General features: G+C 46.6%; 1 protein-coding gene across 1 annotated transcript in view; it reads left to right on the forward strand.

Moving 5' to 3' along the window:
* Window positions 1-23,210, forward strand: part of prkdc (protein kinase, DNA-activated, catalytic subunit) — a 90,058-nt gene extending 66,848 nt beyond the window's left edge. Inside the window, exons 66-86 of the mRNA XM_056299334.1 lie at window positions 766-990; window positions 2,686-2,794; window positions 3,915-4,017; window positions 4,660-4,822; window positions 4,949-5,123; window positions 5,671-5,864; window positions 5,997-6,180; window positions 7,247-7,407; window positions 8,112-8,323; window positions 9,731-9,818; window positions 9,955-10,098; window positions 11,061-11,274; window positions 14,213-14,280; window positions 14,404-14,624; window positions 16,675-16,767; window positions 17,616-17,696; window positions 17,945-18,016; window positions 18,839-19,040; window positions 19,505-19,693; window positions 21,583-21,722; window positions 22,697-23,210. Coding sequence (XP_056155309.1) covers window positions 766-990; window positions 2,686-2,794; window positions 3,915-4,017; window positions 4,660-4,822; window positions 4,949-5,123; window positions 5,671-5,864; window positions 5,997-6,180; window positions 7,247-7,407; window positions 8,112-8,323; window positions 9,731-9,818; window positions 9,955-10,098; window positions 11,061-11,274; window positions 14,213-14,280; window positions 14,404-14,624; window positions 16,675-16,767; window positions 17,616-17,696; window positions 17,945-18,016; window positions 18,839-19,040; window positions 19,505-19,693; window positions 21,583-21,722; window positions 22,697-22,901 — 3,243 coding nt within the window. The 3' untranslated portion in view covers window positions 22,902-23,210. The remainder of the gene's footprint in view (window positions 1-765; window positions 991-2,685; window positions 2,795-3,914; window positions 4,018-4,659; window positions 4,823-4,948; window positions 5,124-5,670; window positions 5,865-5,996; window positions 6,181-7,246; window positions 7,408-8,111; window positions 8,324-9,730; window positions 9,819-9,954; window positions 10,099-11,060; window positions 11,275-14,212; window positions 14,281-14,403; window positions 14,625-16,674; window positions 16,768-17,615; window positions 17,697-17,944; window positions 18,017-18,838; window positions 19,041-19,504; window positions 19,694-21,582; window positions 21,723-22,696) is intronic.
* Window positions 23,211-27,224: the final 4,014 nt, after the last annotated feature.

Genomic DNA, 27,224 nt, shown 5'->3' on the forward strand with positions numbered 1-27,224 from the left:
CAGGAATTGGAAATAAACCTCTCATGGGGGGGCGGGGTGCAAACAAACTATGTTAAACCATGGCATATTTAACATTTCTTTAGTAAGTACTCACATTTTAAACTAAAGTCTATGTAGTACATTGGTATTTTTTAGCATTATTAATAGAATTTGTATACTAACGCCATCTGCTGGGTGGGTTAGATAGAGAATTGCCTATAACCTGGTTTATTTGTTGGGAACGTTGCGTGAGTTAGGCCTATTTTGTGTTATATAATGCATCAGATCAGTTTGCGTTTAAAGTTTTTTTCTCCTTTTTTCCATGATTGCTGCCAATCATGGGGCTCGCCACAATGAGCGCACGCCCCTGTGCACAAGTACATGTAATAGAAATATTATTGGAGAATAGAATAAAGATTTGTTAAAAAAAAAGACAAAGATGAACCAGTTAAGATGAAGAAACAGCTGATCCAGATGATTAAAATCTATTTACTTTTCACTTTTACTGCGGCGAATGTGTCCCATTGCCCGTTGGGCACAAAAGCAAAAACCACCTAAAGGAAGCACAGACACTTCTTTGGGATATTTGTATTTTTCTTTTCCAAATTTAGTGTTTCCTTTCAGCCTTTTCCTATTCAAAACATCAAATTTTGCATAAGCTGGCTTGATGGGACCCCCCCTCGCAACTTAAGTCTACGTGTATGGAAATTAGGACGCCAACGGGTTAAGACGCCAGCCGTGTACTTGGTTTCATTAGCTAGTCTCCATGCTGTCCTCTGCTGGTAGGAAATGTACCTGCCCCACATGCTGCGCAGCATGCTGAAGCAGCTGCAGCTCGGCGAGCGGGACCAGACGCTGCTCAGCTTCCTGGACAAGTCCATGAGGACGGAGGACCGCAAGAGACTGCTGGAGAGTCACTACAGCCAGGAGCTCAGCCTGCTCTACATCCTGCAGGAGGACTACGACCGCGCCAAGTACTATGCCAACAACGCCATGCAGCTCTTCATGCAGGTCCGCCTCCGTAGCTCTGTTTACTTGTTTGTTTGTTTGTGTGTTTACAAGGGACAATACTCACAATAATGATGATAGACTTTATTTAGATGGCACTTTTCAAAACTTGTTACATAGCACTTTACGCAAAAGTAATTAGAGAGTAAAATGAAAAACAATTTGGAAAAAATAAAATATGAATATAATAGAGTAAAAAGATGGTAGTAAAATAGTAACAACAAGCACAATCGGAAAAACAGGAGTATGGATGTCCAGGTAGCGTAGCGGTCTATTCCACTGCCTACCAACACGGGGATCGCAAGTTTGAATCCCCGTGTTACCTCTGGCTTGTTCCGGTGTCCCTACAGACACAATTGGCTGTGTCTGTGGGTGGGAAGCCGGATGTGGGTATGTGTCCTTGTTGCTGAACCTAGCGCCTCCTCTGGTCAGCTGGGGCGCCTGTTCGGGGGGAGAGGGAACTGGGGGCAATAGCGTCACCCTCCCACGCGCTACGTCCCCCTGGTGAAACTCCTCACTGTCAGGTGAAAAGAATCGGCTGGTGACTCCACATGTATCGGAGGAGGCATGTGGTAGTCTGCAGCCCTCCCTGGATCAGCAGAGGGGGTGGAGCAGTGACCGGGGCGACTCAGAGGAGTGGGGTAATTGGACAGGTGCAATTGGGGAGAAAAAGGTGGAAAAAATAAAAACAGGAATACATTTTATTAAAAACCCAGTGTTAAAAATTGAGTCCTTACACGCCTATTTAAAACGTAGTACAGATTGTGCTAACCCGAGCTCTTTGAGAAGTGGGTTTCATAGTTTTTAGGGGGCCTCACGGCGAATACCCGATCCCCTTGAGTTGTGAAAGTGGATCTGAGAACAGCTAAAGGAGATTCAGGCTACAGTTCAGGTCCACGTGGGGCTGAAAGGTGTGTAATGTGAAGTGGGGCCTGGTCAGGACTTGCTTCAGAGTGATGAAGAAAATGTCAGAATCGATGCTAAACTTTATAGGCAGCCAGTGCCTGGATGCCAGGACAGGGTGATATGCTGCTTTTTCTTTTTACCCATCAGCACTTCGGACAAACCGGATGTGTGAAACGGGCCTCTGAGTAAGCTAATTTCCCACTTGGTACAACTGACACTGACAGTTGCACTGACAATGTTCGGTGTAAACATAGCTGGAGTGAATGTCCAATACTGGTCCCCTCATGGGCATTAAGAGTCCATGTAAGCATTAGAATTTACATTTAAGTTAAGAATATAATCAATCAGGGAACATGAATCTGACCAATAATATCAGCCCGGATGTAACTGCAGTAGAAAAGATGTCAAAATCTGATATTTGTTTAAATTTTCTGCCAAGAATTCCAGAAATTTCTATTTTTACTTGAAAATGCAGTTTGACCAGTAGACGTCCTGCAGTATCTGATAGAGCGGTCGTCTCCTGATGTTTTCTGCTTGTTCATCTTAGTACAGATAAGTCGAGACACAAATGATTCAGACATGGAGGGGACCGGCTTTCCCGCCGGCTCCTCTGCTCTGTAGAAATGGAGCGGGACTGAATGCACACATCCCACTGACACAGATGTGCATTTCTATCGCCATTCTTACACGGTAACTTGAAGTCAACGGAGGCGAGAGGTTCGCCAGACTGTGTGAAGTGTAAATTGAGTTATATCACCAACGCCACTCTCTCCTTGCCATCTCCACCCGTAGAACTACTCCAGCGTGGATTCGCTGATGATACAAAGTCGCTTAACCATCCTGCAGTCGGTGCAGGCCTTGACTGAGATCCAGGACTTTCTCCAGTTCATCGGAGGAGATGGTGAGTCACACCAGTATGACATATCTAACAACAGCACGTTTTCATAATTCTGCTGATAATTTCTGTTTGTATCAGGAAAACAGTCATACACTCTTCACCTCAAGTACAAAAACAAATACAGAATAAAAACAAGCATTTAAGTAACATGTTACCTCAGCAGTCCAATGTTCACCACCCATTTTCACACTTACCTACCAAATATAATTCACCCCCCCCCCCTTTTCCTCCCCAATTGTACTTGGCCATTTTCTGAGCTGTCCCGGTCTCTGCTCCGCCCCCTCTGCCAATCCGTGGAGGGCTGCAGACTACCACATGCCTCCTCCCATACATGTGGAGTCACCAGCCGCCTCTTTTCACCTGACAGGAGTTTCACCAGGGGGACGTAGTGCCTGGGAGGATCATGCTTTTCTCCCCAGTTCCCCCTCCCCCCTGAACAGGCGCCCGACCGACCACAGGAGGCGCTAGTGCAGCGACCCTAAACACTCCTTATGTCCTTAGCGCACGGTGTGCTAAATCCTCATGTTGAGCGAGGTTATAACCTGACTTTTGTGTGTACTAATACTGATCATTTGGCTCTTGTTTCTGATAATACACTCTTATTTTCATGAGGCAAATGATAAACCATCAAATTATTGAGTTGTGCATAATTTGCCGCTAATTCAAGTTTGAAATGAGATTGTTTGCCTCTTTCTAAAGAAGTACACTCCAACTTGCCTAAACCTTTTAGTTCATGTGGAAAATACCCTAGTTTATCGACATGCCTTGATAATTCGCTCCAATTTAAGCCCAAAAAATAATCTGGATAACACTGACAGATTCAGATGTTTCCATTTGTGAAATATTTACACGTGATCGGGAACTTTCATTACTTCCGAATATTCTCCTGAACAAATCTTGACTCCCAAAATACCTTCATGACCACTGCACTTCTGGTGTGAAAGTCTGTCTGAGCAACTGGTGGAGAAACCGGTATCCTGTTTCTTCACTGAGGCCTATTGATTTAAACACTTCACTCACCTGTAGTTTATGAATTTAACATGTGTATTTGTTCTGTCAGTACATGGTTGGCAGTGGGACACATCTTCCCACATTTTGTCCTGTGATGTTTTTTTCTCTCTAGTGTGTCTGACCTCTCTGAAGAAGCTCATCCGATCATGGTCAGACCGGTACCCTGATGCCAAAGCCGATCCGATGAACGTATGGGATGATATTATTACATCGAGGTAAGAGGGAAACGGTTCGATTTAAAACCATTCCACATTATGCCTACACGTATTTCTACTTAGTAAAAGATCTCGGGGCACACTTCCATCTCCAAACATTTAGTTACACTCCAGAACTGACACGGTGGTGCAGTGGTTAGTGCTGTCGCCTCACATAAAGAAGGTCCTGAGTTCAAACCCCAGGGTTGTCCAACCTTGGGGGTCATCCCAGGTCCTTTGTGTGTGGAGTTTGCATGTTCTCCGCGTGTCTGTGGTGGGTTTCCTCTAGGTGCTTCAGTTTCCCCCACCATCAAAAAGACATGCATGTTAGGGTTAATACTCCTGTCTGTGCCCCTGACCGAGGCATGGCAAGACGAACTGGAGTTGGTCCCCGGGTGCTGCATGGCGGCTGCCCACTACTCATGGCTACACAACTAGGTTGGGTTAAATGTAGAAGAAGAATTGCCCCACGGGGCTCAATAAAAGCAGTAAAAAAAAGCACATTGTTCTGGTTGACTTTTTAGGAGATTGGAGTCTGATGATGTGTAGATATGATATGACGTACATAACACTGAACCAACGTTTTTCTACTGAGAGGAAGTGCGGAAAAGCAAGCGAGGTGTCTTTGTTGTGGCCTCAGAAGTGTGTTTTTCTGTGGTTCAGGTGTTTCTTCTTAGACAAGATCAGAGAGATGCTGTCGAGCAGTGCCTCCAATGACAGTATGGAGGTGGACGGCTCAGAAGACCAGGGAAGCGACGTTGACACAGTCATAAGCAACTGCAAGTTTAACATGAAGTTAACCATGGCCGACAGTGCATGGAAACAGGTGATCTGATGTCCTCAGGGTTTTCGACAACCTGTGTTGCAATTTTTAGGTGTACTGCATAAGTTTGAGCCTTTTTTCGGTTATTTCTCCGTGGTAGCAGTCATCTTTGAATGATTCCTATTTCAGAGTAACTTCCCAGTTGCCAACAAGCTGCTGAAGGAGCTTCACCGGCAGGCCAAAACCGAGAGAGGCCGGCTGCTTCGGTGGGTGCACAGTTTCAGCCGGTATAGCCAGAAACGCAGCCTGTCTCTGGGTCCTGTGGAGCAGATCACCGCCATACTGAAGACCGTCCCCCTGCTGGGTGAGCTGCAGAAATGTGGCCTCAGTGCAGCCCAAGTCCTCAAAATCCCTCCCCAGAAAATGTTGTTGAACTGCTTTTTTTTTTTTTTTTTTTCTGGATCTGTAATTGTGTTTGTAAATCATGCTTACCTGTTAGAATCTAATTAACTTCACTGGTCATGTCTGGCTGAAGCTCGTATGTGTGGTGGAAAGCAGTATGTAGTAAGTGGCTTCAGTGTAAAGATTCCACATAGACACATTACCAAGCATATCCAACATGTATATATCCATACACAATACCACCAGGACAATAACTGTGTGCTCAAAAGTATATGTTTAAATTAACTCATAGACCAACAAGCCTACAAACGTACAACACAAAATTAGGCCTTTACGAGGTTTGAAAATGGAAAATGCTCACTATGCTACGTTTGAATACTGTGTCTTGATGGCATGTGTGAGCCATCGGACCCTTGTTCAGGACTCGACATAGATTGCAGTTACATAAATCCAGTAAAGGCAAGCTTGCTGCCTGCTAAAGTGTTACAACTGACTCATCGGTTCTGCAGAAGACCTTCAGGCTGATTGTGAAGGTGCCTCGGCCAAAGCAGTAAGAGACCAAAAGATCCTGCAGGGAACCTGTTACCAAATCCTGGCCACCGCTTTGAGCAGGAGTCCCTCAGTCCTGGATGTTGTTGGGAGCGAGAAAGCAGAGAAAGTTCTGAGGCTCTCTGGAGCCTCCTTGCAGACTGCTGATTCTAAGGTACCATTGGAGTACAAACACACACGTGATTTCTCAGTCCTAGGAGTTACATGGCTGTGTGCACATGTTTGTGTAGGGATGTTGGCCTGGGAAAGAGGGAGACATCTCACCTTTTACTTCTTTGTCCATCAGGTGGCAGAAGCGGGGCTGCAGATGCGGGCGCTGACACTGTTGCGTGATGCTGCAAAGAAGGCCGACGAAGAGATCCAGTCTTACAATCATGAGTGTTTGGACATCAGCAGCATCACGGAGACCTACATGACTCTGGCCAACTTCTGTGACAAACTGCTGCAAGAAGAAGAGCAAAGCGATAACAGTCAGTAATGCAGCTCTGTGTTGGCAATGTGATCAGTATTGCAATACAAGTGTCATCTTTCAATATATTGTTATGGTACACCAAACACTGTAATATACTGCAATATTTTGTCAAAGTTTTAGAAAACTCTCATTAATTTGACACTCCCACAGTGCAAAGACATGTAGATCAGGTGAATCGGCCGTACTAAATTGTCCCTAGGTGTGAATCTGTTGGCCCTGTGATGGACTGGCAGCCTGTCCAGGGTGTCTCCCCGCCTGCCGCCTAGTAACTGCTGGGATAGGCTCCAGCATCTCGTGACCAGGATTGGGATAAGCAGCTTGGATAATGGATGGATGGAAATTTGAAACTTTAATATGCATAAAATACAATGTTGTGAAAGATTATATTGTTACTCTAAAGTGTATCAATGTTTTCTTCTTTGTATTTTTAATTTTTCCTCCTTTTTCATCACAATAGTACTTGGCCAATTACCCCACTCTTCCGAGCCGACCCGGTCACTGCTCCACCCCCTCTTCCAATCCGGGGAGGGCTGCAGACTACCACATGCCTCCTCCGATACATGTGGAGTCGCCAGCCGCTTCTTTTCACCTGACAGTGATGAGTTTCACCAGGGGAACGTAGCGCGTGGGAAGATCACGCTATTCCCCCAAGTTCCCCCTCCCCCCTGAACAGGCGCTCTGACCGATCAGAGGGGGCACTAGTGCAGTGATCAGGACACATACCCACATCCGGCTTCCCATCCACAGACACGGCCAATTGTGTCTGTAGGGACGCCCAACCAAGCTGGAGGTAACACGGGGATTCAGTCTGGCGATCCCCGTGTTGATAGGCAACGGAATAGACCGCCACGCCACCCGGACGCCCGTCTCAATGTTTTCTAGCAGTAACTGTGCCTCTATAAACTTCTGTTACACCTTGTTACACAGAAGAGCTCCAATATTAGTGTTTGTCAGGTTATAACAGCGTGCATGTTACACCGACACGTACGCCATCTTCGAGGTGTCTGCTGCAGGCTCTGTCCTCTCCAGCAGGTTGATTCCTGTGTGTCTTTGTTGTCTTCCAGTTAGCAAACTACCAGAGCTGACGGCGTTGCCCATGCATGTGGTGGAGAACATGCTGAAGGCCCTGAGGATGAGCTCCGAGGAGGCTCGCCTCAAGTTCCCACGACTGCTGCAGATCATTGAGCTGTACCCCTCAGAGTCTCTGGACATCATGACAAAAGAGGTGACAAAAGACCGCTTTAAGTTGAGCGTTGGCATTGAATTAGCAAAGAAGTAAAGCAAATCACAGTGCATGTGTTGTTTTTGCTGTATGGTCAGTTTAGTCCTAAATATTAGCAGGGTACTTTTTTCCCTTTACGTATGTTGCACTCATGCTGTATGTTGAGCATCTGTGAATACTGATTCATAAATGAGTAACAGGGCACTTACAAGCTCCTACAACACCCCTGTTAACATTAGAAAATGGTTTAAAAATATTAACCATCATGTAATTTTTAAATAGATAGTGCACGGTGGCCCGGTGGTTAGCGCTGTCGCCACACAGCAAGAAGGTCCTGGGTTCAAACCCCGGGGTCGTCCCAGGTCGTGCTCTGTGTGGAGTTTGCATGTTCTCCCCGTGTCTGGGGTGGGTTTTCTCCGTGTGCTCCGGTTTCCCCCACCATCAAAAAGACATGCATGTTAGGGTCAGTACTCCTGTCTGTGGCCCTGACCGAGGCAGGGCAAGATGAACTGGAGTTGGTCCCAGGGTGCTGCACGGCAGCTGCCCACTGCTCCTGGCTACACAGCTAGCTACACAGCTAGGATGGGTTAAATGCAGAGAGGAATTTCAAATGAATCAATTTCCTCATGGAAATCATTACATTCTAATCTTGTTTCCTAAAAGTACCGACTTGATGTGAAATGGGAATCCTCTCTCTTTCTGAGTAGATGATGTCAGTTCCCTGCTGGATGCTTATTGGTTGGATCAGTCAAATGGTGGCACTGCTGGACAAACCGGAAGCGGTGGCGGTACAGCATTCGATCAGGCAGCTCGCAGAGTGTTACCCGCAGGCGCTGGTCTACGCCCACATGATCAGCAGTGAGAGCTACCACTTTGAGGACTCGGCCACAGGACACCAGCAGCGAGGATTTGTGGAGAGGTAGCATCCTTACGTCATGCAGACCCCTAAAGCACCATGGAAATGTCATGTCCAGATAATGGACTCCAGACTCAGCCCTGTTTCAGTCTGATGTAAAAATGCACAAGGCTGTAAAATATATTATGGCGTTGGCTGTAGCCTTTAACTACAGCCGACGCTAATACTGACTCTTTAAAAAAAAAAAGACATGCATGTTAGGAGTTATACCCTGTCTGAGCCTCTGACCAGGGCAATGGGAAGAAATAACTGGAGTTGGTCCCCGGGTGCTGCACGGCAGCTGCCCACTGCTCCTAGCTATGCAGCTAGGATGGGTTAAATGCAATCCCCGTGTTACCTCCGGCTCGGTTGGGCGTCCCTACAGACACAATTGGCCGTGTCTGCGGGTGGGAAGCCGGATGTGGGTATGTGTCCTGGTCGCTACATTAGCGCCTCTTCTGGTCGGTCGGGGTGCCTGTTCAGGCGGGAGGGGGAACTGGGGGGAAGAGTGTGATCCTCCCACGTGCTACGTCCCCCTGGTGAAACTCCTCACTGTCAGGTGAAAAGAAGCGGCTGGCGACTCCACATGTATCGGAGGAGGCATGTGGTAGTCTTGGTAATTGGTCGGATATTGTTGAGGAGAAAAAGGGGGGGGGTCCCAAAAAAATGTTTTGTTTTTTTTTCACTTGAAGTCAAATCCCTGAGACAGAGCTGGGTCAATCAATGTGTATCAATAAATCAAAATGCCCAGATTTTGTTAAAAAATGATTGCCAGGCTTGGTAAAGGCACTAGGGCTAAGCTTTGTGAGTGAGATTTGATTTGGACTCAGTGGTTCTGGTTCCATGTCATCTCACTTTATAATGGCAAGAGGGAAAGGAAGAGTACAATAAAACTGTAAAGTGATGTGGCTTAAGTTGTCAGTAATATTATTATTATAAGATTATTATGTTATTATTATTATTATAAGATTATTATGTTATATTATTATAAGATTATTATGTTATTATTATTATTATAAGATTATTGTGTTATTATTATATTATTATTATAAGGTCCTGGGTTCGAGCCCCGGGGTAGTCCAACCTTGGGGGTCGTCCCGGGTCGTCCTCTGTGTGGAGTTGGTATGTTCTCCCCGTGTCTGCGTGGATTTCCTCCGGGGGCTCCGGTTTCCTCCCGCAGTCCAAAGACATGTAGGTCAGGTGAATCGGCCGTACTAAATTATCCCTAGGTATGAGTGTGTGTGGGTGTGGGTGTGTGTGGGCCCTTTTGATGGCCTGGCAGCCTGTCCAGGGTGTCTCCCCGCCTGCCATCCAATTACTGCTGGGATAGGCTCCAGCATCCTCACGACCCTGAGAGCAGGATAAGCGGTTTGGATAATGGATGGATGGATGAATAATAGTATTATTGATTTTGTGTGTTTGTGTGTGCAGATTAAACGCCCTCCTGGACAAGTCGGGGGTTGTGAAGAAGTTTGTGGACGCTTTGCAGCAGCTTACAAACCCCGGCTTACTCTTCAAGGTAATGAGTTCTCTTTACCTGTCAGTCAATCAAAATAATAAAGATATTTTATTTGGAGCTCCCTCTGCTGTCCCTCCCTGGTCTGTGACCTCTCCTCCATTTTAAATCTGCGTTGCTTATTGTTTGACTGCCGCAGGACTGGTGGGACGATCTGAAAAACGAAATGGAGAAGGACGGTTTCAACAAGAAGACGATGAGCAGCATGTACAAAGAAATGCAGTCGTCTCTTGGGGATGCGAAAGCAGAGGGATTTGGAAAATTTCGCAAGGACTTTATCAAAGTAGGTATCTCAAGGGGGCGTCCAGGTAGCGTGGCGGTCTATTCCATTGCCTACCAACACGGGGATCAGCGGTTCGAATCCCTGTGTTACCTCTGGCTTGGTCGGGTGTCCCTACAGACACAATTGGACATGTCTGCGGGTGGGAAGCCGGATGTGGGTATGTGTCCTGATCACTGCACTAGCGCCTCCTCTGGTTGGTCAGGGCGCCTGTTCAGGGGGGAGGGGGAACTGGAGGGAATAGCATGATCCTCCCACGCACTATACATCCCCCTGGTGAAACTCCTCACTGTCAGGTGAAAAGAAGCGGCTGGCGACTCCACATGTATCAGAGGAGGCATGTGGTAGTCTGCAGCCCTCCCCGGATCGGCAGAGGGGGTGGAGCAGAGACCGGGACGGCTCAGAAAAGTGGGGTGATTGGCCAATTACAATTGGGGAGAAAAAGGGGGGGGGGAATTAAAAATAATAATAATGAGGTATAAGGGGTCATAAGAAGTGCTATTTTATCCAGCAAGCAAGAACAGTCCCCATTGGCTGCTGTGATAAATGACTTGTTTGGTGTTTTGAGAGATTTTAGTAGCTCAGATAATGGCGCTCACATAGCATCTATTCAGTCATCCTTTTTGAGTTGATTAGCCATCAAAATAAAACCAACAACCTGAATTTCGTATTTGTTTGACACCCAGAGTGATATTACAGAGCTGAAAACACCATGTGATTAACCCACAACAAAGAAGTAAATACAACTATTCCCAGCTCAGCTATTCACGGTTTAATCGGCTTACCTCAATCAATTTTAGAAAAAAAATCTTTAATGAAAACCGGGACACGAGGTGCTATACTCCATTTGGGACTTCGGCGTGGTGTGGAAATAATTCAATTTAATAATATAATAATTATAATGTAATGATATTCAGTGTAGTACTGTAATTCACTGCAGATGTTCTTCTTTTTCCATTCGACAGCAATTTGCCAGAGATGTGGAGAGACTTCTGGGCCATCAAGGCACCACGCTGTTTGACAACAGAAAGGACAAGAACTTCCACAGGAAGGTGGATGAGCTGGTAGCTGACATGCGAGATTGGAGCCAGAAGAAGGAGCCCGGGAATCTGCAGGAATATTCTCCCTGGCTGAGCGGCTTTAAAGCCGACCCTTTCCAAAACGCACTCGAGGTCCCAGGTCAGCCGCCGCTGCTGCCGCCACACTCACACACAGAACGCCCGCTATTTATGTTATTATCATCATGATGATCATCGGGAAATCTACACAATATTGATAAAGGGGATATAAAAATTCTACACACCCTAGATAAAACGGCAGGTTTTTGTGATGTAAAAAAATGAAACCAAGATAAATCATGATCCGGTAAGTCATTGGTTTCAGTGTACCAAAAACATACCAAACCATGACTTTAAAACCGAGGTGCCTACCGAACCGTGGTCGTTGTCATGCTGAAAGGTGAAATTCCTCTTCCATCTTCAGCTTTTTAGCAGATGCCTGAAGGTTTTGCACCAACATCGACTGGTTGGAGCGTTTCATGATTCCCCCACCTTGACTGAAGCCTCAGTTCTGGGTGACAAAAAGCAGCCCCAAAGCATGATGCCGCCATGTCCTGTCCTGTTTTTGGGCCAAACATACCTTTTGGAATAATGGCCTTTGACCTGCGGTACGCTTGCTGCATTCAAAAAAAAGTTGCGATTTTTCCATCTCGGTGCGCTGTGGGTGCGCCCGAAAAAACAAGCGTGTCACAATGAATGCACGCCGCAATAGCATCGCTTTCAGTTTTGAGCACACTTGGCACGCATCTCCATTGAAAATGAATTTGTGTGCACAAAAGACGCAACATGTGAATGGCCCCTTAGTCTGCTATAGTCCTCACTGTCCTTAGATTTTCTCGACAACCGTTCCTTCACACACAATAGCCACCAAGACCGCTGGATCCCAGGATCCTCTTAAAACGTGTCCCTGTTATTTTCGTAGAAGCTGTTATTGCTGATGTATGTCTTCAGGTGAATCATCTCTCATCTCATCATCATTCGCTTCTTCAGGGTCAGGTCGCGGTGTCAGCAAGCTAAGTAGGGCACTCCAGATGTCCCTCTCCCCAGCAACGCCCTCCAGCTCCTCCTGGGGGATCCCAAGACTTTCCCAGGCCAAATTGGATATGTAGTCCCTCCAGCGAGTTCTGGGTCTAGCCCGGGGTCTCCTCCCAGTTGGACGTGCTCGGAAAACCTCCAAAGGAAGGTGCCTAGGAGGCATCCTGATCAGATGCCCGAACCACCTCAACTGGCTCCTTCTGACGCGCATGAGCAGCGGCTCTTCTCCGAGCTCCCTCCGGATGTCCGAGCTCCTCACCCTATGTCTGAGGCTGAGCCCAGACACCCTATGGAGAAAACTCATTTTCAGCCGGTTGTGTCCGCGATCTCACCCTTTTGGTCACTACCCAAAGCTCATGGCCATAGGTGAGGGTTGGAATGAAGACTGACCGGTAAATTGAGAGCTTTGCCTTCCAGCTCAACTCCCTCGTCACCCAAAGGATCCGGTACAACATCCACATTACTGCTGATGCTGCACCAATCCGCCTGTCAATCTCCTGCTTCATCCTATCATCATCATCAAGACCCCGAGATACTTGGAACTCCTTCACTTGAGGCAACAACTCATCCCCAACCCAGAGTGAGCAATCCACCATTTTCCTGTACAGAACCATGGCCTCAGACTTAGAGGTGCTGACTCTCATCCCGGCCATTACACACTCAGCTGCAAACCACCCCAGTGCGTGCTGGAGGTCGTGCTCTGATGAAGCCAACAAAACTACATCATCTGCGAAGAGCAGAGATGCAGTTCTGAGGTTCCCAAAACGGACACACTCCTCACCGTGGCTGCGCCTTGAGATCCTGTCCATGAATATCACAAACAGAATCGGAGACAAGGGACAACCTTGGCGGAGTCCGACACCCACCGAAAACATGTTTGTCTTTGTGCCGAGAATGTGGACACAGCTCTCACTTTGGTTATACAAGGACCGGATAGCTTGTAGCAACTGCCCTGGTACCCCATAGTCCTGCAGTACCCCCCACAGAGTACCCCAGGATACACGGTCATAAGCCTTCTTCAAGTCCTCAAAACACGTGTAGACCGGCTGATCAAACTCCCATGTCTCCCTCAGCTCTTCCGCAAGGGTAAAGAGTTGGTGAATCACATGACAATAAATTGAATGCACAGCAACTAAAGAGACAGTACACCTATTTTCCCCATCAGTTGCACTGTGGGTCTGGACGGTTTCATGCTCGTTTTCTCCATAACCATCTAGTGACCCCCAGAAATGAGCTCACAACCCCTAGGTTGAGAACCAGTGATTTAGATGACCAAATTATGTATCGTGATAGGACAATATCCATATTTCAGTACAGTTCATCAATGCAGTATTACCATTTCCAGTCTTCAGTTGTGGCGTACTAATGATCACATGAAAGAGACGAGGCCTGTCAGTATTTAACATTATTTTAATGATGTCTTGGAACACATTAAACAATCGCATTGTTTGCATTGACTCAAAAAGTGTGAAAGTATGTGTTCATTATATGGATATCCCGTTACCCTCCCAAAAAACAACAGAATTGTGTATCGCAGTATGACAACATACGAATTTCATTCTGATAAAATACATTTGAAAGCCTCTCAGTTTAGAGGCCTACCTGTGCTAAACAAGCGCTTCAGTGCCACCATAGGAAGAGTCAGCCCCTTATCGAACTCTTTTAACTGAATGAATCCTACTTTCTGTGCATTGCAAGAAATGGGGGACATTTTCAGTGTCCATATGGGCCAAGCCTTCATAGAGACTCAAAGCTTCAGTTCCTGCCCGAGGTGGTGGTGAATACCTGGAATCAAGTATTTCGTTTGATAATTTTTTTTCAGCTCAGCTCTAACTGTATAAATTTTCCCTTTGATATTTCGCTAAAAAATTGTTGATAAGGGGCTAAAAAGTCAAATTAAGTCCACTTTGATTTCAATTTTGTCAGACGATGAAATATGAACTAAGTGTAAAAGGGGGTGAATACTGTTTCAAGCCATATTTTGGCTCTTATCACTGATCAGAATCCTTTCTGTCTCCTAACAGGACAATACGATGGTGCGTCCAAACCTTTACCAGAGTATCATGCGAAAATAACTGGCTTCGATGAAAGGGTACACATTTCTCCTCCTCTGCTGCATCTGTTTTACATCATGTCTCTCCATTTCCACAGGATTTCAAGTCCCTGTGTAAGCGGGACACAGAAGTCTCAGTGTTGGTGTGTTGTCGCCCTGCAGGTGAAAGTCATGTCCTCCATCCGCCGTCCCAAATGTCTGATCATCCGAGGAGATGACGAGCGCGACCACCCGTTCCTGGTGAAGGGCGGCGAAGACCTCCGCCAGGACCAGCGTATTGAGCAGCTCTTCAGTGTGATGAACATCCTGCTACGCCACGACACGGCCTGCTCCCGTAGAGGTCTGCAGCTCCGCACCTACCAAGTCATCCCCTTCACCACCAGGTAGAGGTTCCTGTCTCCGTTTAGAAGCCATTCAGTAGGGGCGTCCGGGTAGCGTAGCAGTCTATTCCTTTTTTCTTTTTGGATTTTCTCCTGTTTTTCTCCCCTATTATACTTGGCCAATTACCCCACTCTTCCGAGCTGTCCTGGTCACTGCTTCACCCCCTCTGCCAATCTGGGGAGGGCTGCAGACTACCACATGTCTCCTCGAATACATGTGGAGTCGCCAGCTGCTTCTTTTCACCTGACAGTGAGGGGTTTCGCCAGGGGGACCCAGCACATTGGAGGATCACGCTATTCCCCCCAGGCCCCCCCCCTCCCCGAACAGGCACTCCAACCGACCAGAGGAGGCGCTGGTGCCGCGACCACGACACATACCCACATCCGGCTTCCCACCTGCAGACACGGCCAGTTGTGTCTATAGGGACGCCCGACCAAGCCAGAGGCAACACAGGGATTCGAACCGGCGATCCCCGTGTTGGTAGGCAACAGAATAGACCACTACGCTACCCGGACGCCCACAGCGGTCTATTCCGTTGATTCTCAACACGGGGAGCGCTGGTTCAAGTCCCTGTGCTACCTCCAGCTTGGTCGGGCGTCCCTGCAGACACAATTGGCCGTGTCTGCGGGTGGGAAGCTGGATGTGGGGATGTGTCCTGGTTGCTGCACTAGTGCCTCCTCGGGTTGGTCGGGACGCCTGTTCAGGGGGGAGGGGGAACTGGGGGGAATAGCGTGATCGTGATCCTGCCATACGCTACATCCCCTGGCGAAACTCCTCACTGTCAGGTGAAAAGAAGCGGCTGGTGACTCCACATGTATCGGAGGAGGCATATGGTAGTGTGCAGCCCTCCCCAGATCAGCAGAGGGGGTGGAGCAGCGACTGGGACGGCTCAGAAGAGTGGGGTGAGTACAATTGGGGAGAAAAAAAAGGGGGGGGGGGAATCCAAAAAAAAAGGGGAAAAAAAAGAAAGAAACCATTGTTATTCACCAACATCATTCCCAACTCTCTTTTTGGAAAATGGGTTGCATCATTGGCCACGTGATCCATGTTGTCCTTGAAAGGGTATGTGAGGAGGAAAGGCAGGCATCCGTACTCACTGACATTCTGGTATTGCAGTGAGAAAAATGATGTGCACACTAGAGCCGGATTTCAAAGTAGTGATGTTTCATGAAGAACTACGTTAGTCTACTTCTGTCCATGTTTAAAGCTGGAGCAGGCAGCTTTCTTTTTCATTAATTAAAATAAAAATGTGGTATCCCTCTTACAGCTATGAGTAATTCAAATGGTGTCTGAAAGAATACCCAGCCTCTGTTTCTAACCCTGCATCTGTAGTCACGATATCAAACTCTCAGCTGAGCTCTGTTGATTGGTTGAGGCTTTTCCACTCCCAGTAGCCGTCAGCCAATCAGGGGAGCGCTCTGTGACGGCCCGGCCCCACTGCCTGTCAGTCATTCACGTGCACAGCTTTTCTGTCAGTTTTCTTGTCGTCATTATGGACCTTGTAGTGGATAGATTAAATAGCGTTCAGCTTGAGAAATACGTCCCCGTAAAGTACAGAAGTGCTTCACAACGTCAGTGTCGGGGTGACGAGGAGATTCGATGAAAAACTACTTTTGACATGCATAGACTACCAGCAAAAATCCCAGTTTCATCAGTTATAACATGCATGGGAAGCTGGTTTTGAGGGAGGGGTTGTGGGAGAGAAGGTAGGACGTGGAATAAAGGGGCGACTGGATTTTTTTGGGGAGGGTTATGTCAAAATTCAATCACTTCTCCGAAGTTACCTACCCCGGCTTGAAAGGCATCTGAGATGAATTTGGGCCACATGTACACTAATTTGATCTGATGAAATTATATTTATGCTCGGTTATCTATCAGAAAAGCAGCCGCATGTGAATGTGTCCCAGTTTTGTCACTAAGATATTCTTAGTATTACTTCAGGTAAGCACTGGCAAATACAGTGAGACAAGCGAGGCGAGGGATTTATGCCTGGAGTTTTGACTGAATGTGTACATGTAATGTACATGTAATGCTGATTTCCTGCCTTTACAGAATTGGTCTGATTGAGTGGATGGAGAACACATGTACTCTGAAAGACTTCCTCGAAAGCGCCAGGACAAAGAAAGAGAAGAACACGGCTTCAGGGTACAGTGATGGTTCTTACATTTTGGGGCGGGTGCCAGTGACAGCTGCTGGTTTGTACTGGAAGCCCTTACAGATAAACTGAAAAAAGGGTTTCTGAATAAATGAGATGGACTGAAAGAGGCCAGCGTTTGTTCTCGACATCACATGGTAGAATATTAATACTCTGTGGCACATTATAAATAAGCATGTGTAAAATGTACACTTGTGCTTGTTGACTATTTTAAGTGTGAAACCTGGGCTGTCTGGGTATTGTAGCAGTCTATTCCATTGCCTACCAACACGGGGATCGCCAATTTGAATCCCCGTGTAACCTACGGCTTGGTCGGGCGTCCCTACAGACACAACTGGCCGTGTCTGCGAGTGGGAAGTCGGATGTGGGTATGTGTCCTGGTCGCTGCACTAGCGCCTCCTCTGGTCGGTCGGGGCGCCTGTTCGGGGAGGGGGAGACTGGGGGGAATAGCGTGATCCTCCCACGCGCTACGTCCCCCAGGTGAAACTCCTCACTGTCAGGTGAAAAGAAGCCGCTGGCGACGCCACATATATTGGAGGAGGCATGTGGTAGTCTGCAGCCCTCCCCGGATTGGCAGAGGGGGTGGAATACAATTGGGGAGAAAATCAAAGAAGTGTGAAACCTGACTCCTCTTTTGACATTTCTTAGGGAGATGTACATAGATTATTGAGAGGTTCAACTTGCATTTAAAAATAAATAAATAAAGTTGCAACTTTCAGGTTTCAACTGAGTGAAAAAAGCAGGTCTGTTTTCCTTCAGTTACTAATAGGCCTCAGTCAGTTTGATTGATTACATTGTAAACGTTTCATCTAAATTGTGGTTATTTTGCTTTTTCCAGGCCTCTGGAGATGTACAGTGGCTGGGTTGATAAAATTGCAGGAAAGGTCAAAGGTGTCGCGAGATACTCCGAAGTTTATAAGTAAGTCAGCGAAACTTGATAACTCCTGGAACAATCCACAGCTTTCAGTTTTCAGCAAGTTGTTCGTGAAGAGGTTTCCATGTAAAGAGATGTTAAAAATTCTGTCATTATTCACTGATGACATTGTGCTATGCTATCGGGCTTTTTACAGCCTTGGGACAATTCTGAAGTGACCGTGAGGGGCAAAAAGACCATTTCACAGCTCAGAATATCACACAGCCTTAATCTCTGTGTTCTTTGCTTGTCAGGAAAGCGGGCCGAGCTGAGATTGTGAAGAGCTTTCTGGAAATCCTGCAGCATGTTCCTGATGATCTGTTGAGGTGAGCGAGCCTGCGTTACCCCGCCCTTTACTTATTGTCAAGCTTATTTAATAGAGGACACGTACTATAAAAAACATAACCGTCCAAGAGGACTAATGTATTGTGCCGATAGGTAGGTACTGCAGGGGATATGGAAAATATCATGACCACAATTAGAAAGGAGAATTTCACAAGAAATTGACATATATCACAATATGTGCTTACATAAGCAAAAATACAATTTTTAAAAATCCAACTAGAGTGCGTCCGGGTAGCGTGGAGGTCTATTCCTTTGCCTACCAACACGGGGATCGGCGGTTCGAATCCCCGTGTTACCTCTGGCTTAGTTGGGCGTCCCTACAGACACAATTGGCCGTGTCTGCGGGTGGGAAGCCGGATGTGGGTATTGTCCCGGTTGCTGCACTAGCGCCTCCTCTGGTCGGTTAGGGCGCCTGTTCAGGGGAGAGGGGGAACTGGGGGGAATAGCGTGATCCTCCCACGTGCTACGTGCCCCTGGTGAAACTCCTCACTGTCAGGTGAAAAGAAGCGGCTGGTGACTCCACATGTATGGGAGGAGGCATGTGGTAGTCTGCAGCCCTCCCTGGATCGGCAGAAGGGGTGGAGCAGCGACCGGGACGGCTCTGTAATTATTGCTCAGCCCTTCATTTTTATTCCCAGTCCTTGGGCAGGTGAATCAGAATACACATGGGCAAACCACAACCCATCAACAATCATGGTGGCTGTGTGCATGTGTGTTTTGATTGTGATTTGATCATAACTGTGTAAAATTGCAAGGCAGTGTGCAGTCTATAAAGTCATGAAAATACAACTTCTTCCTTGCAGGAGAGCCTTTATGAGGATGAGCACCACCCCAGAGGCCTTCCTCTCTCTGCGCTCGCACTTCATCAGCTCTCACGCCCTACTGTGTGTCAGCCACTGGATTCTGGGCATTGGTGATCGCCACCTCTCAAACTTCATGATCAACATGGAAACCGGCGGCATGATCGGCATCGACTTTGGTCACGCGTTTGGTTCAGCCACCCAGGTCAGTTCTCCTTGGACACATGTCATGACTTTGATGAAGAGCGGGAGGAATGTGAGCCAGGCTATGTTCAAGTGTCGCCTTTAAAGTTACTGAGCATGTTGGTGCTGGTGTACCATTATCCACAGATAATCATTAATGATGCTGCTGCGTCTGTCAGCTGTGTGTGAATATGTGGCCACCATGCCAGGCTATGTGATGCTGTTAATGTTCATCTTGGTGCCTTTAACATTACCTCTGATGATGTGTAAGCCTTGTATGATTAAACTGCTCCTGATGGTTGAGCAGGAGGTGTTCGCTTGACTGGGTCATAACACCTCTCTCAAATCTGACAACAGGTTTAGCCAAGTAACAGCACAGAAGATGCAAACCGTAGCATCAGATAACCCTAAAATCAGTCAAATGAATATTCTCATGGACTCATTAACACTGCAGTTCATTCATCCCCATCCCAACCCTCCCAACAGTTCCTCCCTGTGCCGGAACTGATGCCTTTCCGGATGACGGGGCAGTTCCTCAGTCTGATGCGACCCATGAAGGAGTCGGGTTTGATCCAGAGCATCATGGTCCACTCTCTGCGGGCATACCGAGCCGAGCCGGATCTTCTCCTCAACACCATGGACGTGTTTGTCAAGGAGCCCTCCCTGGACTGGAAGGTAATAGCGGCTCCCACCAGATGGCCCAAATGGCTCTTTTCATGGAAAAAGTTGCGTTAACCCCTGAATATTGTTTTGAAAACATGGATACGAGGATAGAGAACAAGGCCTCCCCGATATTTAAAATAAGTGGTTGAAACGATGCGGCATGGCCATGTTGGGGCTTTACCTTCACCGCCAGTATGGGATGGATGCGTTATTATGAAACCCACTGCTTTTCTGGGCAAGACACGCCTTGTGTAGCATTCAAGCACTAGGATTGGCCAGGCGTCCAAGCGCTAGGATTGGCCAGGCGTCCAAGCGCTAGGATTGGCCAGGCATCCATGCTTGCACTAGGCACGCCCACGAGCCTACTCGCTATTAAAATGAATTGAGGATTTGAGATCTTTGACCACCTCCGACGCAAACCGTGTTTGTTTTTTTGTGATCGAATACACTTTTCCATACGTTTTGTGTGCCCTTATTAACAAGTAGCGGTTATCGCCATCAGCCAACTACTTCATGCAGAAAAAATTACTCCCTTTCAGGAACTGTTGCTGCATAATATTATATCAGTGTCGTAGTAACTTTTTGACGACTAGCTGACACTACTCAAAGCAACGTTGTTTTTTTGTTAGCTTAGCTATGTTTTACACAAAAGGACAAGTGATTGTTCGGTATTATGTAACTGGTTGATCGCGATAATCACAGTTTGTTAATAAGCACACACAAAACATGTGGGGGTCACAAATTAATAACACTTTAATCAGAGAGGACACCAGAATGCCTTTAGCCTATTCTTTATTAGAGGTCGGGTAGCAGAGGCGTTAAAGTTACTATGACACTGATATAATATTATGCAGCAACAGTTCCTGAAAGGGAGTCATTTTTTCTGTATTAAGTAGTTGGCTGATGGCGATAACCACTACTTGTTAATAAGGGCACACAAAACGTGTGGAAAAGTGTATTCAATCACAAAAGAACAACACGGTTTCCGTCGGAGGTGGTCAAAGATCTCAAATCCTCAATTCATTTTAATAGCGAGTAGGCTCGTGGGCGTGTCTAGCGCAAGCATGGACGCCTGGCCAATCCTAGCACTTGGACGCCTGGCCAATCCTAGCGCTTGGACGCCTGGCCAATCCTAGCGCTTGGACGCCTGGCCAATCCTAGCGCTTGGACGCCTGGCCAATCCTAGCGCTTGGACGCCTGGCCAATCCTAGCGCTTGGACGCCTGGCCAATCCTAGCGCTTGGACGCCTGGCCAATCCTAGCGCTTGGACGCCTGGCCAATCCTAGCGCTTGGACGCCTGGCCAATCATAGCGCTTGGACGCCTGGCCAATTCTAGCGCTTGGACGCCTGGCCAATCCTAGCGCTTGGACGCCTGGCCAGTCCTAGTGCTTGAATGCTACACAGGGCGTGTCTTGCCCAGAAAAGCAGTGGGTTTCATAATAACGCGTGATGCATGGGTATTACTTCACCCACTTGCAATGTGCATGGAAATGGTTCAACAATTGGGAATTGAGTTGTTTAAAAAACGTATAACTTCAGCCTTCTTTTTTCTTTCAGAATGAAATCAGTCTAATCGGCAATTCCACCGCGAGTGTTCACAGCTTAAATAAAATGGGATGCAGTTTCTTTCATAATGGGCCAGTCTGTTCCGATCAAGATGGCTGCACGGAACATTTTTACCGTGGCTGGGCTTTAATTCTGATGAGTGGAATAAAAGCCTCCATGTAAACGTCACTATTTGTAGCTAATCGCTACGTTGCAGTATGCGAGGGGATGTCATTTGTCATTTTTACCACACTGACTGTGCTGCTTTCTTTGCAGCTGCGAATTCTACTCCACACGTGACGTGTCCGTCTCACACTGATGGTGAATGGCGTTTGTGTTTTTACTTTAACTGCTAGAACTTCGAGCTGAAGCAGAAGAAGAAAGGCGGCACGTGGACCGAGGGTGTCGATATCAAAGAATGCAACTGGTATCCCTTACAGAAGGTGAACTTCGCCAGGAGAAAACTAGAGGGGGCTAACCCTGCTGCCATAATCAGGTACATTTACCCGACGTTCACGCATGGTTGAAAGGGCGGTCTCATTAGTATGTGAAGGTAAGCTTCACTTTTCATTTTGCCGTCAGTATAGGATACTGTGTCGTGTTGTTGGCGGGGAGTGCTGTGGCTGTGACTGAATGCTAGTTGGCTACTACTAGCTTGCTAGATGGCTTAATATCATCAGAAAATTATGAAATGATCAAATCCAGTTTCACGGGGGACCGCAAACCTTCGTAATTTGTCACTGGATCGTGCAGCTCCGGGTAGTGGGAGACGGATGCTACAGACTGTCTATTCTGTTTCTATTGGTTGATCGGAAGACTTCGTGTGAGTAGTTCGAGATCACTTCACAACTGGAAGCGACGTGATTTCTTTGCCCCTCACACATTTTTCGATGGAAGTGAAGTGTCCATGAAGTGAAACTAATAGTCTAATGGCCTTTGTCCAGATTATCCATCCATCCATCATCTAAACCGCTTATCCTGCTCTCAGGGTCGCAGGGATGCTGGAGCCAGATTATCCCATTATACTTAATGACAGAACTCATGGGGGGGGTCCGCTATTATTTTCCTCTATTCGGGTGGCACAGTGGCCCAGTTGTCAGCACTGTTGCCTCATAACAAGAAGGTCCTGTGTTCGAACCCCAGGCCATCCCAGGTCCTTTCCTTCTTTCTGTGTGGAGTTTGCATGTTCTCCCCGTGTCTTTGTGGGTTTCCTGCGGGTGCTCCGGTTTCCTCCCACCATCAAAAAGACATGCATGTTAGGGTTAATACTCCTGCCTGTGCCCCTGAGCAAGGCAATGGAAAGAAGAACCGGAGTTGGTCCCCGGGCGCTGCAGCCGCCCACTGCTCCTATACAATAGGATGGGTTAAATGCAGAAGACACATGTTGTTGTGACCAGTACAAAGACAAAATAAAGTGGCTTCTTTCTTTCCTGTATCACTAACTGATATGATTGTGTTGTGTTGTTTTAGTGAGGAGGTGAAGTTGGGCTTTGAGGGGAACCCCGCTTTCGCGGGAATGCAGGCTGTGGCTTTGGGCTGTGAGGAACACAACGTTCGGGCCAGATGTCCACCGAAAGGTTTGTCTGTAGAAACGCAGGTGGACTGCTTGCTGGACCAGGCCATGGACCCCAATGTTCTGGGCCGGGTTTGGCAGGGCTGGGAACCGTGGATTTGACTTCCAAACATCTCCAACTTTAATCATTCATAACTATGTGGGACGAAATTCTGCTGGGGGGTAAATTTACTGCTTTTGGGTGAACACAAGGGCACAGACCGTCAAATCCAATCATGTGGCTGACTGGTTATCTTACACGCCTGTTGCACTTAGCATCTTTTTAGTTGTCAGTGTCTGATTTGTTTACACTGGTAAGTTCATTATTTAAGTTTGGTGTTTACCTTCGATTTGCATGTGGAGTAAGAGTGCAAACCAGGCTGTCGACGTTTTGTACGGTGTCCCTGTATGCGATGACGTTGTAATAAAGCTTTTTAAATCGCTCATTTGATGTGGTCAGTTAAAATACTCCTTAACACAAAGGACACAAACGTCAGTTAATCCATTTTAATAGATCGTACAACCAAAGAAAGGGAAAAAGAGTTAAGTTAAAAGGTTATAGTTCACAAGTTCTTGTCAGTTTTTTATAATACTGACACAACGTACCAATGTTATTCCAAATGCTTTCATCAACCCGGCACCATTTTGCATCAATTTCCATCCTTTATGCATACAGTTATATAATTATGAAGGCCTTGATCCAGAGTTAAGACAAGCATCACTGACACACAATCCTCATTTGTATGTTAATTGCTTAAATTGGGGGGAGGGGGTCCCATCATAATCCTTCATGTAAAATCACACACTCGGATCACATGGTCAGTTCGGCTGACGTCACAATGAGGCCGCCACAAAGAAACCCAACTTTTTTTTTGTAACAATAACACAATGTCTGCACTACACAATATTGACCCATGAGTTTCTTTTGGCGTGTATCATTTTACACATAATTCCCTCATTGCTAACAAAAACTGACCGGTGCCCATCTGTGTATTGCATCCTGATTTGACATTATTTTGTAACTCCCTTTTGCCTCTTCGGAGCGCTGTTCCTGTGTTTTGTTTTCTCTCCCTGTATCGGGACCAGCCTTATAAACTGCTTGAAACAACACGGCGTATACACGAGCCATTTCGCGACTTTTCTATGGTCGGGACACTACGGGCCAAGTTAAACTTTGAATTCAATGTTTACTCTGGACGTTAAATAGTGGCGGTAACCCAGTTAATCTTTACTCACCTCCTACGTGATGCGACTGTCATACTGTATCCTGAATATAATGTCCGAGTCAACTGCTTGAAAGTGTGTGACTTATTTTCTTACAGGCAGGTCAGAGGAATCCAGCCTCACACGTTATGTCTGACTGAGATAACTGAATACATCTGTATCAATAACAATTTCTAACAATAAATAAGTTCAGTTCAAACCAATTAATCTGTCTTTACAAAACTGGGATCCATTTTTTTTTTTTGTTAAAAAACAAACATCTATGCCTGCTTAATCCAATTCAGGGTTGCGGGAATCCATCCCAGCATGCATTGGGTGGAAGGTGGTGAGACCAGTCCAACACACACACACACCATTCACACCAATGGGCAATTTAGAAACTAATTCACCTTATATGCAGTGGCAGCTGGCCAGTACAGGGCGCTGGGGCGCTGCCCACCCTTCAAATATCAAGAGATGAAAATACTTGAACCTGTCAAATATAATTCAGTTTCAGTCTGTGAGCGCCTGTCAGCAGCCATTAAATATTGGTTCCAAATGGTATTTGGTTGATTTCTGTCTGAATACATATACTTCCTGGGTGAGGGGCGCCGGCCAAACGATACCTTATGTAAGCCCTCAAACTTGTGGCCAGCAGGTGACCTGAGGCTGCTGTCTGATTGGTTTCTTCAGATTTGCCATGGGGCGCAGTTCCGTGCGCCCCAGACACTCCTGCTTTTATTGGCAGTGAATTACTTTTGCTCTAATGTGACTGGACAATTCTCGTGGCTGTCAATCATGTTCACACCCACGGTGACGCCTCGTCTCGACTGTCAGTCATCCACCGTCTACGAACCCTGATAAAATCTGTAGGCTACATTGTCCTTCTTCATAACTCTGTGACTGTGTGGACATTAAAGCAGCGGTCAGGTGTGCTGCACCAAGCTAAATTGCGCCCGCCTCCCCCAAAGAATTTAGCACCAGCCGCCACTGCTTACATGCATTTTTTTTTTAGACTGTGAGGAAGCTGCCATGCCCTTCACTAAAACATGTTTTGCAGAAATAACAGTAGAGAACTGTTTGCAGTGAGATCAGACCTGGGTTATTCAAATTGCTGTGAGGCATCTTCAAATAACAACTGTAGGAAACATTGGGGGATGAATAATAATCAGTGCACGTTTCCATGGTTTCATCATCAGCATACATCAGATCAACTCTGAATCAAGGCCAGTAGAAAAAAGAACGTTTGGTACAAAACTGAAGCAATATTTCATTTACGAACATTTTTGTGTGTGCTGTCGGACATCAGAACTAGTGGGCCGCTCACCCTCTGATGCATTAGAAATACCTTGGTGTCAGTTTGAGCGTACTCGTGGCAGTAGACTGGCTGCTGCTCAACACTTGTTGACTTTGTGTGTGTTGAAGTGAAAATGTTCCAACGAAAGTAAAACGTAGCTTGGATTTGGAAGTTTTAAGGTTTGACGGTTAAGGCATAGAAAAGCTGTCTTTGACTTGTTTCTTGCATCTTAGGACACTTATTACACACAACGAAAACTAAAGAGTACCTTTTTTTTACTTTTGTTAAAGCACATTGTGCATTCACTGTGTTTCTAGACACCCGCTCGTCGTCTTGCAGGCTTCCAGTTTATTCGCCTTGACTGGCTCAAATGTGTGGATGGGGCTGAAAGTTACCAAAGTGCATGATGCATAGCATGTCTTACGTAGAACGTCACGGTCCACCGCCTTGTTTGGTGCTTATTTGCATATTAGTCTTAGAATAAAGAAATACTCGTGTTAGTCGAAAGGCCTCTAAAGTCAGTGTCGATCATAACCAGAACTCACATCTGGAGGAGACGGTTTGGGTTAAAGCAAGTATTCGGTTGATCGAGACTTAATATTAATAAAAAGGCAGCAAATAGAAATAATACACTGCATGACGAGAAGGGACAAACACGTCGCCTCGGCGCTCTTTACTAGCCGCGCCGGTCACCGGGGTGTTGGGATTTGCTGGGTGGGATCCACCAGTTAGTGTTATGATCGGTATAGGTCCTTAAAGTGGAATACCACACCGGCAGAGAGTTGTACTAGCATTTGCACACCATGAATGGAAAAATCACCAAAAGTAGAAAGCAGAGAACTAATGTTTTTTGAGTTGTTTTTGGATTTGTTCCCCCCTTTTTCTCCCCAGTTGTACCCGGCCGATTGCCCCACTCTTCCGAGCCGTCCCAGTCACTGCTCCGACCCCTCTGCCGAGCCGGGGAGGGCTGCAGACTACCACATGCCTCCTCCCATACATGTGGAGTCGCCAGCCGCTTCTCTTCACCTCACAGTGAGGAGTTTCACCAGGGGGATGTATTGAATGGGAGGATCACGCTATTCCCCCCCAGTCCCCCCCCCAACCGGTGCCCTGGCCGACCAGAGGAGGTGCTAGTGCAGCGACCAGGATACATACCAACATCCGGCTTCCCACTCGTAGACACAGCTAATTGTGTCTGTAGGGATGCCCGACCAAGCCGGAGGTAACACGGGGATTTGAACCGGAGATCCACGTGTTGGCAGGCAACGGAATAGACCGCCACGCCACCCGGACGCCCTGGTGCAATGTTTGACGTCATACAAATGTAGGGATGGCTACAGATCAAGAGTTAGTGTTAAGACTTGGTGGATTTATGACTCTACAAGGAAAACATAAAAAGTTGTGGCCTTTAACAAAGACAAAAGTCATCTTAAAGCCTAAATTATGGCTGGATGATAATAGTAGTGATGATAGTGATAAAATCCCTTGCTTACATATTATTCAGCTATGAGAACAATGTTGCTGATAAATTTCAGCCTGTAAAATATTTAACTCGTGTAAGAAATAAGTGAATTTTTAGGGTGTTGACACAGCAAACTGCTGCCCGAGCTGATTTCCTCAGAGTTTTATCTCCTGCCACTGTTTGCACCTGATGCGAGAACAGAAACGTTCTGTAACATTCAAAGAAAAGGTGTGCAAATTTTATGAGCTATATTTAAAGTCCAGCACTAAGACAGTTTTTTGAAAAACCCTGACAAAAGTGTTTCACAACTTGTATTGGAAATGAATAGCTACTGTCGATGTGCGAGAGCAGCAAATTGAAAACTTTGCGGTGTCCATCCAGTAGAAATGGCGGTTTACATTTGGCACAGATGTGTGAACTGTAGAATAAGATCAAATGGAAACCCTTTCTCGAGATCGTGAACTTCAGCGGTATTCCCCTTTAA

This window comes from Lampris incognitus, chromosome 19, assembly GCF_029633865.1.
Source record: "Lampris incognitus isolate fLamInc1 chromosome 19, fLamInc1.hap2, whole genome shotgun sequence".
NCBI lineage: Eukaryota > Metazoa > Chordata > Actinopteri > Lampriformes > Lampridae > Lampris > Lampris incognitus.